The sequence below is a fragment of the Sparus aurata genome, chromosome 23 (genome assembly GCF_900880675.1).
Source record: "Sparus aurata chromosome 23, fSpaAur1.1, whole genome shotgun sequence".
In the NCBI taxonomy this organism is placed as follows: domain Eukaryota; kingdom Metazoa; phylum Chordata; class Actinopteri; order Spariformes; family Sparidae; genus Sparus; species Sparus aurata.
This window is the reverse complement of record NC_044209.1, coordinates 29,714,738-29,736,231: the sequence shown is the minus strand read 5'-3', so window position 1 is coordinate 29,736,231 and position 21,494 is coordinate 29,714,738. Positions and strand designations below refer to the sequence as shown.

Sequence of the window (21,494 nt, the reverse complement as noted above, 5' to 3'; positions counted from 1 at the left end):
GCGTGAATTCTGCTGGAAGAACCTTGTCCGTTTTTTTATTACTCCTAAAATGAAGACACACCTGACATCAGTAGATCACAACTGTTGGAGAAAATGTGGGAATGATGGAGCAGACCATAAACACATCTTTTGGAGCTGCCCAAAGATACAACTATTTTGGGGACGTATTTGGAAAATTATGCAACACATTCTTGGGAGGAAGATTCCGTTTACATGTACATCACTTTACTTGGGAGACTTGCCAGAGGAAATAACAGGAAATGATAGATATCTTCTGAAAATATTGATAGTAGCAGCAAAGAAAGCAAGAACTCGTAAATGGTTACAGACTGATCCACCAACGCTAGATAATTGGCTAAAGACTATCGAGGAGATCCATGAGATGGAGAGACTGACTTTTTTACTCAGACTGAAGAATGACTCGTATATTACAAAATGGTCAAAATGGAAAGGATATTTGTTAACATAAGTTCTGAGGTGATGTCATCCTTCTTTTTGTTTTGTTTTTGTTTGTTGTTTTTCCTGTCTGCGGAATGTAAAAACTGTTTCTTGAAATTTGTGGATGTAATAATGCTGTCTGGCAACGATGTTTCATGAACTGTACTGTTACCTGTTTCTACGTCAAAAAAGCTAATAAAATCTAAGTTGAAAAAAAAAAAAATACTGACATTAAACGTCTTGAGATGTTCATTAAAGGCTGAATTATAAAAACATTTTGTTGTAATAAATCAGTTGAACAAATGTCAGCATGGTTCCTTCACTCACCTGTGAAGGTGAGAACAGGTTTCTGACTCTGGACGGTGGCGTCTGGACTCAGAGCTGCAGACAGGCTGCAACAGTTCAACACAGTCAGTAATAATGAACAATTATTCATCATTAACACATCATCACAGACGTTTTGATGAGTTCTGTCAGGTGTGTGGTTCCACCTGAAGAGGGCGATCTCTCCGTAGTTGTTTCCTGCTGCCAGGTATCGACCGCAGGGAGAAAAACTCTGAGAGAACACCGACATGTGGAGGAGCTGCAAGACACACACACTCATGATAAACATGCACTGAGTGTGTTTCATTACATACATACAAGTTCAATGTAGAATAAAAAGAGTTGAAGGTGATTTTGTATGTTGTATTTTGGCGCCATCTGGTGGTCGAATGAAGAACGACACAGTACTGCAGTCAGCTGTGACGTCATGACATGTAATCATCAGATTAGGTGTTAAAAGTTCATTTAAACATGATTTCATCTCTGTGTTTAAACCAGTGAGGAATGTGAGCAGCTTCTTGGAGATCGCGCTGATCCGCTGGCATTTCCTGATGAAATTCTCTATGAGCGATATAGATTTTCAGCCGAGGGAATACGGAACATTTGCTCACTTATTGAGCCGAGTGTCAGGAATGCCACTGAAGAAGCTGTGCGCTCACTGTAAGGCAAACTGTTTGTGTAGCCCTTCGTGTTGTTGCCACAGGAACCTTCTTACATTAAGTTGGTGATGCAGAAAATCTGAGCAGGAACACACACTGACAAAATGATGGGCAGCTTGGCTACATACCACTCTGAATGATGTGTTTGTATTTGGCTCTAACTTGCTGCCATGTCCGACTGCTGCTTCCACATCTTAATAAAATGCAATATGAAATATTAATTAGGCCAACCTAGTATTTATTTGTCAGAGATAATGAGTAAAGTTAATCATTTCTTTGATGTGTCCATGAATAAACTGATGAACTGATCAATGTTTCACCCGTTGTCGGGCAGTGTACGCCCAAACACAAATCTGACAGGCTGGAGCTGTTTTCACTGTCAGAAAGCTCTTTATTGTCATTGTACAGGGACAGTAGCTGCATCTGCTGGTTCATCCCGACACAGTGATACAAAAAACACTGAACATTTATTTTTATAGCCTACGCCAGTGGTGGACAGTAACGGAGTAAATTTACTTGAGTACTGTACCTAAGTACATATCCAGAGGATTTGTACTTTACTTGAGTATTAGATTTCTTTGGTACTTATTACTCTTACTTGAATACATTTCCAAGACAAATATTTTTACTTTTACTCGAGTTAATTTCTAGGAAGGCTGAAAAGTACTCGTTACTTTCAGGTTTTTTCTAAAATACTATTGGACACAAGCTGTGTTTGTCAAAGAAGGAAACCTATCACAGTGCACGCTCTCCACTGGGATCTACTGGGATCATCCCTCCCCATAAGGATACCACCAAAGTAGCCACGCTCTCGACTGCATTTGTCAACACAAAACCGTGACAATGGCTGCATCATGTAGTTTTTTGTAAAGCAGTGATTCTCAGCCAGTGGTCTGGGGACAACATTGGTCTCTGAGGGGGTTCCAGTTCCCAACTTAGCTAAATGATAGAGAGTTAGTTGGACGGTGCAGGTTCATTTGGTTACAGTTTTAATGATTGTTAATAAACATCTGCATCTGCAACATCTGCTGTCCTCCTGTGATCCATTCATTGTATCTGTTTTTATAGGTGTTTCTGCAGGCTTTATGTAACATTGTGGTTCTAAAAGCAAGCACATCAGTGCAGGTGGTTTCAAAGAGTTCATTCTCAGAAACAAGAGTTAAAAGCTCCTTAAATTCATTTAGAAAAATTAAAGTAAGTCATTGATGTGAAAAATAAGAAATTTACTCTTACTTAAAGTCAATTTAAAAGCATGTACTTTTGGATACTTAAGTACCTTTAAAAGCAAGTACTTTTTTACTCTTACTCGAGTAACATGTCGACTGAGCTACTTTTACTTGTAACGGAGTAAATTTTGACCAGTAGTATTTGTACTCTTACTCAAGTACTGGGGTCGAGTACTCTGTCCATCTCTGGCCTGCGCACACTCAGCCTCGCTTTCAATAAAACACACACGCGCATTCTATAACTGAGATCAGTAAAATGTGAAAACAATATAGACATCATTCAAAAATGAAAAAGATAGTTATTGCTTCAGTGTATTTATTTTTTAAATGGATGAGGGTTAATATGTGAAAGTTGCACAATGTTGAGCTTTCAGAAATGAAAACACTAAGGGCTTAATATAATATTGATCATGATATTAATCATTGTTAACTTACGCATTTACACGGTCAGCAGTTTCCTGCCAGCAGCCCTCCCTCGCTCTGTTGGCGGCGACAGTGTTACTTTTTACCGTGATGGTTTCTTTGAATTCTTCATAGTCCTGCATAATAACAATCTGCTCATCTTGAGTAAATATGTGGCCCGGGATCGATCCATTTTCACACGGAAGTAGAATAATATGACGTCAAACGCCCCCTTTTATGTGTACGCGCGCAGAGCACAAAGCAGAGAACCGGACTTGACAAAGTAAGTTGATAACCACCGTCGCAGTACCGTTTAACTCTGACTGGGGACTCGGGGCTTTGTTGAGCTGCATCATGAGCACAAAGCCTGGCTATGTTGAGCCCCCTTCACAGTACAGGCCTCAGGTGAAGCCTCCATCACAGGAACATCATGATGCTTCACTAACATGAGTTCATTCACCTGAAGCAGCACCTTTATCTCCCAGTCAGTGTGAGTCTGTGCACACCTGACGCCTCACTCAGGATCTACCTGCAGTCCTGTCAGAGAACACTTTTACCTGAAACGTCCTGATAACTCATTCAGCCACAAGCCGAATAAATCAGAACATTCTCTTCAACACTAACGTGTTTTAATCTTTGTTATGATATCTGATCAGCGTCACTGGTCAGCGAGAGAAGATTCATTGGGCAGAATTCTGAACGGGGTTTGGTCTGACGCGAACAGAACAAAGGATCAACATTCAAATTAAGTTTATGAAGATATAAATGTGAGATATTAATGTTCCCTGCAGAGAACTGAAGCACATGCTAACGTTGTTAGCCACATTCGAGCCAACAACACAACACAAAGCGCGGCCGCAGCCGGCGCTCACAGCCGCCTCCAGCCCGACATGTCGGACTGTTGGATTGAGTTGAGCGAACATGATGAAGTTTTACCTCGACGGGACCCATCCTGCTGATCCTGATCCTGCTGATCCTGCTGATCCTGATCCTGCTGATCCTCCGACACCTGCAGCAGCTGGAGCTACAGTCCGAGCTGGAACAGGACAAATGTGGAGCGATGTACGAAGAGTGAGAGAGCTCAGACCAGGCGAGGGAAGATGACGTCGCTACTGACGCAAGGGTTTCTGGGACGTGTAGTGCACAGTCAAGTAGCGAGTTTCTTAATTGAATTTTCAGGACAATGAAAAAATATAAGATCAAATAAAAGATATGAATCCATGAGTTCAGATTGACGGAGGTTCAAATGTGTCAAACTGACGTGACGATTAAAAAAAAGAAAAAGTTTGAGAAAGAATAAATAAAAACTACAAGGGATCAAAAATGTATGTTTGTCAAATATCAGTAAAACAAAAACACAACATTAACATCAATCCTCAAGAAGAAACCTTATTTTATTATCTATTGCTCAAGGGCAGCTCGGCAGGAGGCCTGAGCCGCTGCTGCCAGAGATATGATTATAAATGTATTTTGTTTTTAAAACACACACAGAGTTTAATATAAAAAGCTGCAGAAAGTGTTTTTTCATATTTTCAGTTGTGTCCTCTTTGACTGATGAAGCTGTGCTGTGTCTGACACACATCAGGCTGCAGCAGATCAATATGCTGACTGATTTCTGGAGATGCAGCTACATGATGTCCACAGCAACGAGCTGCTCTTAAACTTTAATGATAAACATCTTTAATATTCATACAGACAATAACACTTTTAAATAAATGTCATTTTACTTAACAACCTTCCGATGATGTCATCTTTGTATTCTCTCATTCAGTTTCATTAAACATGTTTTATGTGTAAAGTCAAAAACTTGTGTGTCTTCAACAAAACAAACACCTCTGAGTTTGTGAAAAGAGAAAGTGAAGCAGATTGTGTCGATGTGACGACTCGCTGCTGCGTCAGTGGAAAGTTATTACTTCATCACGGAGGACATATTTCAGACACATTAACCTGCTGAAGCAGCCGAGCCACAACCAGAGGAAGGAACTCTGCAGGTTTACTGACGGATCGATGCTGCAGAGCGTGATGGTGAAGTCACCTTCACTATGGAGGCCCTGCATGGCCAAACAAGATCCGTGGTACCACTGAAAGAAATAAAAACTCTACACAAGTTTGTAGCCCGGGGCTAACAGCACCTGTAGCCCGGGGCTAACAACAGCTTTAGCCCGGGGCTAACTGCATCTGTAGCACGGGGCTAACTGCATCTGTAGCACGGGGCTAACTGCACCTGTAGCACGGGGCTAACAGCACCTGTAGCACGGGGCTAACAGCACCTGTAGCCCGGGGCTAACAGCACCTGTAGCCCGGGGCTAACTGCACCTTCAGCCCGGGGCTAACTGCACCTTCAGCCCGGGGATAACAACAGCTTTAGCCCGTGGCTAACAGCACCTGTAGCACGGGGCTAACAGCACCTGTAGCCCGGGGCTAACAGCACCTGTAGCACGGGGCTAACAGCACCTGTAGCCCGGGGCTAACAGCACCTGTAGCACGGGGCTAACAGCACCTGTAGCACGGGGCTAACAGCACCTGTAGCCCGGGGCTAACAGCACCTGTAGCCCGGGGCTAACTGCACCTTCAGCCCGGGGCTAACTGCACCTTCAGCCCGGGGCTAACAACAGCTTTAGCCCGGGGCTAACAGCACCTGTAGCCCGGGGCTAACAGCACCTGTAGCCCGGGGCTAACAGCACCTTCAGCCCGGGGCTAACAACAGCTTCAGCCCGACCTTTGGCGTCTCTGATGGATGCACCTACACTCTGTCACACCTGCTCATCCAGGTGTTTCAATGTGACCTAGGAGGTTTTGGTTGGTCACCAACATTCTGATGAAAATACAAATCAGACTCGTGTTGAGTTTTATCTCTGTTGCTGTTGTCACGTGCTCCCAGCCTGCAGCAGGACGACACCTTCAGCCTCTGATATTAGAAAAGATGATAAAATACAAAGTAAGAATCTGCAGTATGGATCATGTTCACTTCTGTGAAAGGTCAAAGTTCAGGTTCCTCTCTTGTTGAAGGAGACATACAGATGCTGCTTCATTATCTGATGCATCATCTGAGATATATTCTGTGTCTATGAGGGTTAGCAGCACATCTTTTATCATTAACCTGATCATTATCTGGTTCTGTTGCAGAGTTCTGTTCACATCCTCTGAGCAACAGAACTGTGGATCATGACTGCAGCTTCAGACTGGAGGATCCGAGCTGTCTGCTGGATGTTACAGTGAAACCTGACAGCAGAGTCACAAAACAACAAACCAACCGAACCGAACTCCTGACCAGAGCTGGAGAGGATTCAAACCCACAACCAGTCTGACAGAGTGACCCAGGTGGAGGTGTGTTCATGTGTCTGAGGGGAGCTGCAGTAAATGACCGATCAATGAATAACACAGTAATAGACTGGTATTGATTGATGGCTGTGGACCGTCCTCTATCCCCTCCACAGGTTCTGTCTCAGGAGGTCCACATGAGTCGCTGATAAAATGACCTCGGAGTGTCATTTGCCCCATGATCGACCAGCAGCCGCCCGGCTCGGCTCGGCTCGGCTCGGTAATTCCCAGCGGCAGACGGGCCGAGCGGCACAAAGTCTGTTTGTCTCCAATCTGCATCAAAACGGACACAAATGAGCTCCGACAGCCTGGACCTGAGACCCGCACACCGCCGTTATCGACACCGACTGGATGTTTCTGCGGCGGCTGAGATTTTATTCTGCGCATGATGACGCGGTGGAGTGTGCGCTCCGGCACCGCGCGGCGGGCAGCGGCAGCGGCAGCGGCAGGAAGTATGTTGTCGAAGCGGCGGTAGAGGGAAAAGAGCCAAGAACCAAAAGTCGGTGGTAGAAGAGGAGGAGGAGAAATAACCATGCCTAATCCGTGAAACTTGCACATTTTGCACCTCCACGTCGTGCATCGTGCATCTTGCGGGCGCAGAGGCCATTTGAGGGGTAAGTGTGCAGCGGAAAACGGCTCCAAACCGAGCTTTTCCATCAATGGGGGCCGCGGTGTGTTTGTCGAGATCTTTGTGTAGCTCCGGGCTAGCCTGAGGTTGCTAAGGCTAGCTGGAATGCTAACCTCTGCGAGCTCCTGCAGCGGCGACCATCTCCGCCGAGACCCAGCTCAGTGCACCTAATGTGAAAATACAGCAGAGCGGCTCACGGATCTGTGCACGGCTGAGTTCGGGCTGTGTGTCGGTTCTGTTTACCATTTTGTTGTTTTGAACTTCCGTTTTACCCCCTTTATGTCATCGCGGGGGGTTGCTAACTAGCCAGGCGCTAATGCTAACGTTAGCTCGGCCGTGTATCTGGCTACCTTTCACTGAATATCCACAAAATATGCGTTTTCATCCCACTCCGAGGTGGAGTTCTGCTCCTGCTGCGGTGTTCGGGTGGTTTTCGACAGCTAAACGGTTCATTAGCATTTTATTTGTAGCCCGAATGCTAACAAGTTGTGTTGGGGGGCTAAAAAAGCGAGGCTAGCCTGTTAGCATGGGGAAAATGGCTTGCTGCTCGAAAGCCATTTTCCGATGGAAATGGGGTCTCAGTGAAAGTGGGCTGATGGCTGTAGGTGTTGTCTCTGCTCTGTCGGCGGCATCATGTCGGAACCACACGGCTAACACCGGCTAACACCGGCACATTTTCCATGGTTACCCCTCCCGTGCCCTCCTCCCCGGCCGGCCGGGCTCGGGTGTTATTCCCCGGTTAAATTGGGGAGTCGGCCGAAGGAAATGTCGGCCGTGTGTCGGCGGTGAACCGCTTCGCTTTTGTCCCGATAGATTCATGCCGGGGCTGAACCCGACCGAGAGGAGACGGGCCAAGGTCAGGGAGCCCGGTGCGGCGGAGCAGGGTTACACTCCAGCTCTTATCTGATGGAAATCATGGAAATAACTTTATTTAGCTGCTGTGGAGGTTAATTAACGGCGAACAGCTGGAGTCTGTCTGCTGCCGGTGTCCGGTCACAACAACAGACCCGGGTTATCTGTGTGTGAAGCGGGTCAGGCTCTGGACCGTGTTAATGAATGTGGAGCCGTCTTAATGAGGCGGGCTGAGCTCAGGTTTGTTTACATGACGAGCAGCAGCAGAAGAAGAAGAGTTGAAGCAGAGAAGTGGAGGCTTGTGATTGGCTGCTGCTCGTTCAAATCTATGTGTGAATGAAACGCTTCATTTGTAAATGTGATCAGTTCTGTGGATTATAATCATTTATTATTATTTATTATAACCTGTGAGCTCTGATCAGGATCATTGATCAGCAGGAGGCTGAGCTGGGACAGATTATAACATTTAAATAAGTTATACAGGTTCGTTAAAGCAGACTAGTGTGCTCACACTTAATGTAAAATATATGAACATGAATATATAACACAGATGTTATAAGACCTCTGAGTTCATTATCCATCCTGTTTTATTATTTTAAAGCGCTGCAGCTGTCTGTTGTTGTCCTGTTAGCAAACAAAGAAATACAATAATTAATCATTTAAAGCTGCAATCATTAATCCAGTAATCCAGAGTTACACATGAATATTTTCTGGTTTCTTTTACACTGATCAACATTTTTCTGACATTTTAGAGATTAAACAACTGATGAATTAATTGAGAATGAAAATAATCGTTAGTTTCAGCCCATCAGCTTCTCCAGATTTTACACATCGGTGATCGTCGGTTTAAATCTGTTGGCCGAACTCAAATAATCACTGATAAAAGTTTGAACACGAGGCCGAGCATCGGGTCGGGCCGGGCCGGGTCGTGGCTTCATGTCTCCTGTGTGAGCGCTGTCGTTACATTCTTCAGACTGTTTGGTTTCTTGGTGCAGCCTCACATCAAACATCTGGCTGAGCGCAACTCCTCCTCCCTGCTCCTCGTCCCTGCTCCTTCTCCCTGCTCCTCGTCCCTGCTCCTCGTCCCTGCTCCTCCTCCCTGCTCCTCCTCCCTGCTCCTCGTCCCTGCTCCTCGTCCGTGCTCCTCCTCCCTGCTCCTCCTCCCTGCTCCTCCTCCCTGCTCCTCGTCCCTGCTCCTCGTCCGTGCTCCTCCTCCCTGCTCCTCGTCCCTGCTCCTCCTCCCTGCTCCTCCTCCCTGCTCCTCGTCCCTGCACCTTCTCCCTGCTCCTCCTCCCTGCTCCTTGTCCCTGCTCCTTGTCCCTGCTCCTCCTCCCTGCTCCTTCTCCCTGCCCCTCCTCCCTGCTCCTCCTCCCTGCTCCTCGTCCCTGCTCCTTCTCCCTGCCCCTCCTCCCTGCTCCTCCTCCCTGCTCCTCGTCCCTGCTCCTCCTCCCTGCTCCTCGTCCCTGCTCCTCCTCCCTGCTCCTCGTCCCTGCACCTTCTCCCTGCTCCTCGTCCCTGCACCTTCTCCCTGCTCCTCGTCCCTGCACCTTCTCCCTGCTCTTCGTCCCTGCTCCTCGTCCCTGCTCTTCGTCCCTGCACCTCCTCCCTGCACCTTCTCCCTGCTCCTCGTCCCTGCTCCTCGTCCCTGCTCTTCGTCCCTGCACCTCCTCCCTGCACCTTCTCCCTGCTCCTCGTCCCTGCTCCTCGTCCCTGCACCTTCTCCCTGCTCCTCGTCCCTGCTCCTCGTCCCTGCACCTTCTCCCTGCACCTTCTCCCTGCTCCTCGTCCCTGCTCCTCGTCCCTGCACCTTCTCCCTGCTCCTCGTCCCTGCTCCTTCTCCTTGCACCTCCTCCCTGCTCCTCCTCCCTGCTCCTCGTCCCTGCACCTTCTCCCTGCTCTTCGTCCCTGCTCCTCGTCCCTGCTCTTCGTCCCTGCACCTCCTCCCTGCACCTTCTCCCTGCTCCTCGTCCCTGCTCCTCGTCCCTGCTCTTCGTCCCTGCACCTCCTCCCTGCACCTCCTCCCTGCTCCTCGTCCCTGCTCTTCGTCCCTGCTCCTTCTCCCTGCACCTCCTCCCTGCTCCTCCTCCCTGCTCCTCCTCCCTGCACCTTCTCCCTGCTCCTCCTCCCTGTTGGCTCTCTTCATTAAACTCTGCGGCCTCTCAGCTGCTTTCACTGATCACCAGCTGACTCGAGAACATTTATATTCAATCATAATCACGTAGTTCATCCTGACAGGAGGCACTGCAGGCTATTTATTACACTCCCTGTCGACCGAACCCGCTCATCACAAATCAAATAAGTTTAAAAGGGCTTTTAAGTGGCTCATTAATGGCTCGTGGTATTTTTAAAGGCTTTTCTGCACGTTTAAAGTTTTAAAAGGTAAAAATATAGTAAATAAGATTCCTCAGGGACGACTTTAATGATATTTGGTAATTCCTGAAGAACTTTTACTCCTTAGAACCCGACAACACTAAACTGTCCAGTGTTTTCACAGAGTTTGAGGAAATCACATTCAGCCGGTGGTTCAGCACTAAACAACACAAACAGCTTAAAGATAAAATCACTGAAATAGTCAAATTAAGAGATGGAAAACTTCTCATCATTTCATCATTTATTAAACACTACATTTCTGTTTCAAACTTCCAGGATATTGATGAGTGTAAAGGTCATTTTTCAGGTGGTTTTATTGGTTCTGGTAAATTGTTGGAGTTTTTACATTTGATCTGAATCCAGTTGTTCAGTCAGTTTGGACAAACCGGGCCTCTGTAATGGACTCGATGTGTTTCAGTAATTAGATCCAACATGTGGGAGGTGGTTTGTGTCTGATTGGACGGAGCGAGGCAAACAGTTTCCCTCTGTTCCGGTCAAAGAGGGTGTTCCAGGAGTCCTTGAAGAGGTCCCAGGATACTTGTCGTTCATCATTGTGGAGGTTGTTGGGTGTGGGTGGAGCCAACAGCGGTCCTGGACACACTGATTGGCTGGTACTCATTGGGTCAGGTGTGAGCAGAGTAGAGCTCATCCTGGGCCAAAAGTACTGCCATGTTCCAGGAGCACCTCAGGGGGATTCAGCAGCACTTGAGATTCCAGAAGTCATTGAATATGTTTTCAAGGACCCTTGAGGAGGTTCCAAGCATATCTGTGGTTATTCTCTTTGCCTTGAGTATTTTCCAGGGTTACGTATGAAGTTTCCAGGAGCAAGTGATGAAGTCGTTTAGTTTTTCAAGATTTTCCAGGAGTCTTTGAAGTTCTCTGGGTCCACGAGGAAGTTCTTGTGTTCTTTTAGAGAATTCCAGGTGGTTCCTCAAGTGTTTAGTAATTCAGTAGTCCTGAGGAGTTGCAAGGTTCCTTGACAAGGTTCTAGACATCCAAGGAGGTGAAGTGAGATCAGGGACATCAGTGGCGTTAGCTCACAGGCAGCTCCACAGAGGCTCCACCAACAGAACTGATCTTGAATTGCTGACTACATATAAACATGCGTGTGTTAAATTATGTCTGAGACAGAAGCTGAGTCTCCATCAGGACCACCACTTACATTAAAGTTACCTTATTTGAATTGTTTGTAACAAAACAAAAGTTTAAATGTATCCAGTCAGTCTGTGAACAGACTCACCTCTCAGTGATAGAAGACAGAAAAGCATCGAGGCAGCAAATGTTCAGTACGTCCTTAAAACTCCACTCAGACTGTAGTTTCTGTCTGTGACTTCAGCCTCCATCAGATAGTTTGTCCTACAGGGGAAACTTAGCTTTTATACTGTGAACTGTCCAAACACTGCAGATATCAGTCACTGCTCTTTAAAGGTTTATGGGTTCATTAAAATAATGACTGGTGATTAATATTTAAACCCAGCAGCCTTTAGATCTGACCTGGACAGAATCTCTCTGAGCAGCAACATGGCACCAGATGTGCAATCTATGTTCTCATGTAGCACCTGTTAATGACAGAGTTACTCCGCTTCAGCATCATCGTCACATCACACTACAACTGTTGTTCTGCCTGATACAACAGGAAGAATCACACAGGTCTGATGTGTGTGACAACCAGAGTCGTCTGACAGAAGAGGAGGTCGTCTGATTAAAGCTTCCTGGTTCATGTTGACAGAGCAGAGCAGAGTCTGCTTCATTAAAATCATCTCCATTATTCTTGAATAATTGTAATCTGGTAAAACTTTCATGTCACAAAAATCCAAAAGGTCAAACTTTTTTCAACATAGTGCAGCCACTAATACTAAATGTGCCGTTTCTGTGCATTGTGAGTTTCGTTGATACTTCTCGCATCATGTACTTGTATTGCACTGGATAAAATGCAGTACTAATACATGTTTAGTACTGTGACTGATGAGCTGAACACTTCTGATACCTGCTGTAAGAGTCAGCATCAGCATCATGCAGCTGCATCACAACGTTCTGCAAATGTTTCAATATTCTGCTAGTCAGCGTCACAAATGAACAATTCATATATAATAATAATATATAATAATACTGGATACTATTAATACTCTTCTGCTTCCCTCTGGACCGGCTCTGTTTTCTAAAACAGATTTTAATCTCAGTGAGATTTTGACTCAGAGTTTTGGTTGAGGCTCAGAGACGGCACATTATTGATGTATTCTTATTATAAGTTTTAATCTATGGTCCATGTTATTGAATCCATGTCAGCCTGGTGTGAGTCGGTGTGGTCGTACCTGCTCCTCGCCTCCTCTCTGCCTCCCTGTGTGTGTGTGTGTGTGTGTGTGTGTTCTCCTCCCCCTCCACCATTTTCCTCTCCCGCCAGTCAAATCCTCCTCACCTTTATTTTCCACTGCTTTCCTTCTTCTGCCGCTCCAACAGGCTGCCACCCCTCCCCCTCCTCTCTCCTTCTCTTCTCTCCTCCCCCCTCCTCTCCTCGCTCCTCTCCCTTCGACCTGTTTACATTTTCACCACCTTTACCTTCACACTTTACTTTCCAACCCATCAAACTCTTAATGTGAGAATTGATTCATTATGAATTAATCACCTGTAAACTAGCCCATCAGTCATATTTCAGTTCTTCTGTCATTCCTATTCTTTGTGTGGCGTTCACATCCTCATGTTGAGCTGTAAACACTATATTTTAATTCTTTGTGTGACAGTGTCGATTGTTTCTTTGGGCGATCCGTCACGTGAACGAGACTCACGCCGTCTCAGCTCCTTCACAGAGCAGATTAATGTGGCTGCCTGCTGAGATCGGTTACAGATTACAGATCATCCTGTTAAAACTGTCGCAGACATCACTTTCATCACTCCTTAAGCTATTGATCTGATTACTGACTGCTGTATTAGAACCAATATCATTTTTGTTGGCCAAGAAGAACCAATATGTCCAGCATGTTTTCCTTCAGAGTGATTGTAGTTGCAGACTGTTGGACCTGTGAAGCGAACAGTACTAATCCTAACAAACGCGTGTGGGATCATTTAGGAGAAGACGAAGAATCAGTTTCCTTTAACCAGAGTTCACAGCTGCAGACCAAAATGTTCATCACTTTATGCTCATGTTTATAAGCAGTTGTCATTTGAAAAGTCATGAGACATGAAGTAAAAATGCTGTGAAATATGTTTTTTGAAGCCTTTAACAACGTCCAGAGTTACAAGAACACAGTGAGAAATGATCCTGTGTGTCACATTGACGGCTTCAGTCCACCATCACACGCTCAGACTGACACACGCCTACATATTAAAACATCTTATATCACTTCAACCAGCAGAAGCAGCTTTTCTGCATCTGCGATCAATAATCTGACCCCTTCAATACATACTGCTCAACACGCCTTGATCTCATTGTGGATGGTTTTAATAAGATATAATAATAATTAGTTAATAAGATTCAGGAGCTGCAGCCTCAGTCATGAAAATGTCTCTCTGACACTCTACTACACTTTTTAAAACAGAACATCATTGTTCCTGTAAACTGTCTATTTTAGAGCCGGACTGATATTATCAGCTGATATCGACCCATCACAGACGAGATGAATATTTCATGTAACGATCATCCTGTACAACATTACTGAGATTCATGATATGATCCTGATAATCATCCAAATAATCTTAAATTTAAAGAGAAAATGTTCCTCAAACATCACTACGCTTTTTCTTTTTTTATTATTTTAATGAAGAAAAGATTTGATTACATTCCCAGTGATGTTTCCTGCTTCAGTGTTCTGATGTCAATTTAGACAGTAAAAGTTCAATGTTGGACTGTGAAACTCCTGCCTCTGATCCATATCTTGGTCCGTTTTGTTTGATAACCACATTTGAGGGATCTGTGTGAGAAATTGGGAAGTATATCAGCAGCTTTATTGATATCAGACTTTCCTTCCCTGATATCGGCAACGGCTCCAAAAATCAAGTGTCGGTCAGACTCTTGTCTGTTTAGTAACGAGGTATTTAAAGCTGTGACCACAGAAATTTGATAACTGATGAGTTGTTTGTTTAATGAACTTGGAGTTAACTAATCCATATTTATAACCCTGTTTAATATTGTCAGTGTGTCTCAGGTGAACCGAGCTCTCTAAGGTCATGAAGGATTACAGTAGCATTATGTAAGGACTGTAAATCCTTGTTCGATATGAGTAAAGAGTCCTGTGGAGGATGTTGTAGTTTGGTTGGAGGGTCAAGTCTTTACTCTGGTGATTCTGCATCTGTTGGCCATGTTGGCAGGTGCAGCGTCCTCCGTCAGAGGAGGAACAAACATTAGTGTGTCAACATTAGACGGCCAGCAGGCCTCAAATACCCACAGACGTGTCAGACAGAAGTCAACGCTCCATGCTCAGGATGCTGGTGGTCAGACAGAATCACTGCATTTATCATCATCATTCCATCAACATTATTCTGCTACAATTTTGATTGACCATAAATAACAAACTTCTGCAACAAGAGAATATTTGCTGGTCAGTTTGCCATCAAGTGACTAATCAATGAATGATTTCTGTTTAAGGCCGGTGTTCAATCATCTCTAAGCTTTTAATTTTTCCTGACTTGTCTGTATAAGATATCTCTCGTATTTGCTCAGATGGGTAAAATGATGAGTTTGTCTATAAGAATTCAACCTTCACGCTCTCCCAAAAGTTTTTACTTGAGATGGGCCTAAAATATTTGCACTAAATAAAGTGTTGGACGTCTCCCTCTCCAGCATTTCACCATGGTTTTTCCTGTTACAGTCTTAATAACCTTACTGTGGACACTAGTACTGGTGTGAGATCAGGCTCACTGAGGGGGAGGGTGGCGGGTTGGTGATTGTGTTGAGGGATTCACTGCAGCTCCGTCCTCTTTATACTGTCAACAAAGGTGTGTCCTGCACGCTGCAGTCAGGCATGAACGGTGCAGTGAGAGAAGCTGAGGCCCGGCTGGTATTTTAAAACTGAAGTAAAGTGACAGCTGTTTTGATATTTTATTAATATTCAGCCGTTACATCCAATGATTGACAGAGAATTGATCTGCAACTATTGATATTTTTTTACTGGATGCATTTTCTTTTCTTTTTAAGGCAAAACATTCAGTGTTTTCTGAGTTTTAAAACATTAACAAAAGTTTATTCCATTCTGTTTTATATCACAGTTAACTGAATATTTGTTAAATTGGACTGTTAACGGCAATTTTGACTGAACAGCTAACATGAAAATAATCGACAGAGCAACCAGTGACAAGAATATTTGTTGTAGGGATGGGCATTTCAAGCAAAACTACCATTCGATAATCACAGGGAACTAATCGATTATTTTTCGAATAATCGCGCCCCCCCGCTGCCGCAGCAGCATAGACAGAAAGACGTTGTGAACTGGGGCTCAACAACTACCATCAAACTCCGAAAACCCCTCACCTTCAACGAAACTGATGGGGAGCATATCTTTTGCAATCATCTTTGAAATGAGGGACGCTGTTTGCTCCGCGCGTCTGGCATCACATGTTCTTCGTCTAGTAGTGAGATAGCTGGCCATTGACTGTTGCTGTGACGACGACGGGCCTCCACTTTCTATCGGGTGCTTCGCTCTCATATGACTGTGCATGGTTGACGTAGACTTGTGATATGCAAGCTTTGCCTCGCAGAGATTACACTGCACCTCTGTTTCATTTGTTTTGTTTTTTTAAATAGTTCCACACGGAACTTTTTGATGGCTGCAGCACTCTCTCCAAGGCTCCGGCTTGTTTCTTCTTCTACGGTGGCATCTAACGTCAGCCCATCACGCAGCGTATCAAATGCTATACTGCCTCCGTGCAGACGGCGCCAGTAAAACAAAGGAATATTTTTTTTCAGACATGGATTTACTAATCGAATATTTATGATTTAACGACTATTCGAATAATCGAAAATCATTGCACATCCCTAATTTGTTGCAGATCTAATTTTATTTCCTTAAGGCAGAAACATTAAATTGGGCAATATTTAAGAATTTTAAATTGTGAGCTCACAACAACATGTTTCAGGTTATTTTGTTTCATTATGAATTATTTTTTATTTTTTCGGTCTATGAATGAAAAATTACCATCACAAGCTCCAAGACTGGAGTCAAATGTAATGGATAACCTTAAAATTGTCATATCATATTCAGATTATCCACCATGTGGTGTAATATAGCAAAAAAGTATGTTATGAAGTTTCAAATACATCTTTTCATTTAAGAATGTTGGTGTTTTTAAGCCTAAATGTCTATTCTGTTCATACCTTTTCTTAAATTATATTGTTTATTTTTGCTATTGGTTTTGTTTTTTGTAGTATTCTGTCCTTTGGCTGCTGGGACAAACAAATTTCCCCGTTAAAGGATTACTGATTCTGATTCTAAAGGAATGTACATGACTCTGTGAGTAACCCCCTTTTTCTTCTTGTCTCTCCATAGTGATACCTCATTGGCTGGTGTGACCCCCGCAGGCCCGCCACCTCCCAGGGTGGGCCCTGATTGGCTTGAACTGCACTGTCGACTCTTGGAGAGAAAATGGCTGCCACCGCTGCCCCCTCATCTTAAGAGCTAAGCCCCTCCCCTGACATCACTGTTCATTGCTTTGTTGTGAACTGTGATTCCCGCCAACCTATTTGCTTTAGAGTACTATGGCAATGCATGATATGAGTCGTGCCAAGGGTTTCCCCTGTAAAGAGTGTGATATGGTTTGCCCGAGTACTCCAAGTCTTCTAGAACATATGAAAGCACATTATCAGCAAGAAGATACTGGACGTTTTGAGTGTGAACAGTGTGGCAGAATTTACAAACACGCTGCTAGTCTAGCTAATCATAAAAAATCTCACGAGGTGGGTTCATTTCAGTGTCCTGTTTGTACACGTACCCTACCCAACGCTGTAGCTTTGAAAAACCACCTACGTATCCATACATTGTCCCCTAGTAGTGCACACGCAGAAGAGGAGAGTGAAGAAGTGCCCGAAGAACCGGGCCACGACGAGAGGGACTACGGTCTCGCCCAAGACCTCTCGGACGGGTTTGGGCGCTCACATTTGAACAATAGTGGTATGGGACATAGTGTCCTACAAAGCCACGAAACAGACGACCACGGAAAAAAAGGCTCCCCTGAATCTGACGACGCTTGGGACAGACCTTTCAAGTGTGATCAGTGTGACAGAACCTACCGACATCACGGTAGCCTGGTGAACCACAAGAAGTGTCACCAGCAAGGAACATTTAAGTGCTCTGTGTGTTTTAAACAATATAGCAACCTGGCTGCCTTAAACAGCCACGAGAGAACTCACTCGAAGTTCAAGACCCCCGGGGCATCCATGGTGAGCAGCAGCAGTAACAGCAGCAGTGGCAACCAGTCATCTCAGAGTGACGACACGGCCTCCTGTTTTTGCCACCTGTGCCAGGTAGCGCTGCCAAATAAGGCAGACTTCCAGGAGCACATCCTGCTGCACAACACAGCCACACCCTCACTTGGACTGCCACGCAGTTTCCCCGGCATCATGCCTCACAATCTGAGTGCAGTTCGATCCCCAGCATACACCCCCACCCTGGGGGATCCTCTGCCCCTGCCACCCCTGCCTAGTGAGAAAAGAGGTCCCTATGACCCCATAATGGGCCCTCCAGTCAACAACCCCATCTACACGTGTGCTTATTGTGGCGCAGGACACCCAGATCTGGAGACCTTGAAAGTCCACTATCTGACCCATGATCCCCATCCTGGCTCTCATGGCCAGGACAGCTCCATCCTCAACTCAGACACACTAAGCTCTGGATCACAGGGCTCGGTGTCCTCTCCATCTGGAGGCCGTGTGCCCCAGGCCAACTCTCCAGATGACGGAGAGCGGCGCTTTAAATGTGGGGAGTGTGGCAAAAGCTACCGGCATGCAGGAAGCCTGGTCAACCACAAACGCTGCCATCAGACAGGCCACTACCAGTGCACCATTTGCTGTAAGCAGTATCCACACCTGGCAGCGCTACACAGTCACCTACGAAGTCACAAGGGGCGTCCCTCTAACCAGCCTATTGGTAATGATGGCAATGACTGGTTATCTCCAGAGCCGCTAACTCTGGACTCCCAGCAGAGCTACGTCCAAGAAGGCAGTGGCGCCACCACTCCAATCTCACTGCCAGGAAATCTTGGTGATGCAGCCCACTTTGTACCAGACGGTGGCCATAGCAGTGGGTTGGACTCTCTTGAGTTTCATGATCGCTTTGATGGCAGCTCACTTTCCCAGAGCAACTCTGCTCACCGTCAGGCAGACAGACATGTGTGTGCGGACTGTGGTGAGATGTATGGTGATGTATCTGGCATCAAGTCGCACATGTGTCCTCGCCGTGGCCAGCAGCAACAGCCGCCACAACAGCAGCAGGGCAACATGTCCAACGGTTTTATGGGGAACATGAACTATCACAGCTCCGGTGGAACCTCGCTGCCAGCTGGAAGCTCCAGTGGCCTGAAAGAAAGCAGCAGCCAGCGACAGTACTCCCAGAGTGGTGGCAAGAGAATGGGGAGCAATGACAAAGATGACGATGATGATGGAGAAGTTTATCAGTGCTCGGTGTGTGGCAACCACTACGCCAGCCTCAGAGCTCTTAGAAGCCACCTGCGCAGCCATGCCAATAACCCAACAGGGCCTGGACCCTCCACCCTGGAGCAGGATTGGCGGATGATATGCTCCACCTGTGGCCAGAGCTTCTCAAGGAAGCAGGACCTCCTAAATCACCAGTTAGTACATGGGCCCCAAAGGCCCGATGGGCAGCAACAGGGTATCGGAGGCGCCTCAGCTAATGGCAATGACAAGATGGATGGACGCAACCACATTTGTGTTGATTGTGGCATGTTTTTTGCTGATCGCCACCACCTGATCACTCACCTGTGCCCTGGTAAGAATCGTGCCAGCTCAATGAGCAAGCAGGGCCTAAATGGAGCCAAAGGGATGTCTGGAGGAGATGGAGTTGGTGGGGGGGTCGCCGGAGGAAGCCGCGATGTTGGTGGTGATGGACGTAGGCCGATGGTTGACCAAAGTGACAAGCCTCACAAGTGTGATCAATGTGGACGAGGATACCGACACCCATGCTCACTCCTCAACCACAAGAAGTCCCATAAGACTGGAGTTTTCCGCTGCTTGGTGTGCCAGAAACGCTACTACAATCTGCTGGCTCTTAAGAATCATCAAAGGACTCACTTTGACCTAAAGAGGTATGTTCCTGATTTTGTCAATTTGTTTTACATTTTATTAGGGTAGATGTTGTAATGAGTATAAATATAATGCTACATTTTACACACTTTTAGCAAAAATCTGTGATAAAGAGAGAAAAACTAATGTCTAAGTTTGTGCAAATGAGTAAAGCAATCTTGACTCCACTTTTGACAGTGACTTGTGCTAAATAGAAAATTCAGAAGGCTGGTCCTAAAAGAAAATTATGGGCACTGACATTTATAAGATTTTACCAGGACTACCAATGTTCAGAATTTGACTTTTAGGCCAGGATACAAAAGATAAACAGTTGTGATGTTACTATTGCTGCCTTGATATTCTTGGTTGAAGTTCATTAATTTAATGTATTTAAAGAGATTATGTTGTGTTTTCTGTATCTCTGTCAATTTCTGCTGTAGGCACAAGTGTGAAGAATGTGGCAAGGCTTTCAAGATCCAAAAGCAGCTGATCAACCACCTCCGTCTCCATGAGGAGCATCGGGCCAAAGGTCTTGTTCGGTCCGGCCCCAACGGTTCCCGATTCCAGCAGCCTGGTCCGTCTCATATGCAGACTATGAGAGGAGAGTCATCAAAGAGCCAGGTAATGGGCATGAAATACAGCCATCAAGGATTCAAAAAGCCCTACTCCTCGGCTGGAACATCCAGGCCCCAGAAGTTTGATCCAGCTGAAACTGGACGACGGCCTTTTTCCTGTGAAGAATGTGGAAAGACATATCGCCATGCAGGCAGCCTGGCCAATCACAAGAACCTTCACAAAATTGGGGAGTACCACTGTAATGTTTGCAACTCTACATACCCCAACAGGCTCGCAATGAAAAACCACCTACGGCTTCACTTTGCCCAGAAGAAGCACAACTGTCAAGAGTGTGGCAAGGGCTTTCGCACCCAGAGACAGCTAGCCACCCATACTACAGCTGGGCTGTGCAAAGGCCCACAGGGACCCGGGGCCCAGATGGATTTTGAATGCGATGGCTGCTGTGAAGGCTTTACCACGGCTGATGAGCTTGCAGCCCATGACTGCCCAGCCCAGCACCTGCCTTCATCCTCCTCTACCAACAGCTCCACCAACATCAGCATGGAGAGAAGCTCCGTGGACTTGGACTCTGACGAGAGACCCTATGCCTGTGATCTCTGTAGCTGTGCCTACAAACATGCAAGCTCCTTGCTGAACCACAAGCACACCCACAAGACGGGAAACTTCCGGTGCAACTTCTGCGACAAGCCCTACACCAATTACATGGCATTACGCAACCATATGCGCATCCACACGCAGCGGAAGAAGCACATCTGCCACACGTGTGGGAAAGCCTTCCGGCTGGCCAGGTTCCTCCGCAACCACCAGAAGGTCCATGAGGAAGGTGCCACCCCTTTCGGCTGCCCCACCTGTGGGAAGAGTTTCCAGGGGAGGTCCGGTCTGGCCAGGCACCGCTGCGGGGACAACCAGGTAGGCATGGAAGTCAGGAGGAAGGCCACTGCACCCACGGGAGAGGGCGAGGAGTGTCGGTACACGTGAGTTCTCGTCAGTTGTTTGTGATTCTTCGAAGTTGAAAAAAATAGTGAAGATAAATTTAGGTCTCTACATGTCTATTACAGGTATATGATCTCCAATCCGGCTTCCTTGGGACCATACGCGTGCCGGAATTCGGATTTTTCTGAAGTTTGGACAAATTGAATTAGTGGAGAGACCAGATAAGTCAACCCTGTTTGCTTTCAGTTAGCATATATCACACACTTGAGTTTTTCAGGCTACCTACAATCAAACATTTCATGTTTAGATGTATTGTTTTAATGCTTTGTTCTCTCAGCAATCTGACAAAGATTTTATGTAGCATTTATGTGTAGCATATTAGCAAAATTTAAAGTATTGATGTTGTGTGTTCTTGCTCTTGCTCTGATTTTGATTGTAGTCCTTGATTTGTTTGTGTGTTTTCTTTAGGTAGTTTCATGATACTGGCCAGCTATTAGTCATATGATAGGTTCTTGCATTTTGATGTGTTGGCAACTGAAATC

The 21,494-nt window shown here is 45.8% G+C and overlaps 2 protein-coding genes across 3 annotated transcripts in view; one reads left to right on the top strand and one right to left on the bottom strand.

Annotated features, from left to right (window-relative positions):
• Positions 1-21,494, bottom strand: part of thoc6 (THO complex 6) — a 36,932-nt gene that overhangs the window by 6,373 nt on the left and 9,065 nt on the right. The window contains exons 1-3 of one of the 2 annotated variants that reach the window (XM_030408464.1): positions 3,986-4,156; positions 930-1,021; positions 766-830 (exon numbers count right to left, since the gene is read on the bottom strand). In XM_030408464.1, coding sequence (XP_030264324.1) covers positions 766-830; positions 930-1,021; positions 3,986-4,000 — 172 coding nt within the window. In that variant the 5' untranslated portion in view covers positions 4,001-4,156. Of the gene's footprint in view, positions 1-765; positions 831-929; positions 1,022-3,985; positions 4,157-21,494 lie in introns of those variants that run through there. The other variant, XM_030408465.1, reaches the window with a different exon arrangement.
• LOC115575995 (zinc finger protein 850) overlaps positions 6,555-21,494 on the top strand; it is a 32,651-nt gene continuing 17,711 nt past the window's right edge. The window contains exons 1-3 of the mRNA XM_030408452.1: positions 6,555-6,984; positions 16,697-19,466; positions 19,884-20,993. Coding sequence (XP_030264312.1) covers positions 16,906-19,466; positions 19,884-20,993 — 3,671 coding nt within the window. The 5' untranslated portion in view covers positions 6,555-6,984; positions 16,697-16,905. The remainder of the gene's footprint in view (positions 6,985-16,696; positions 19,467-19,883; positions 20,994-21,494) is intronic.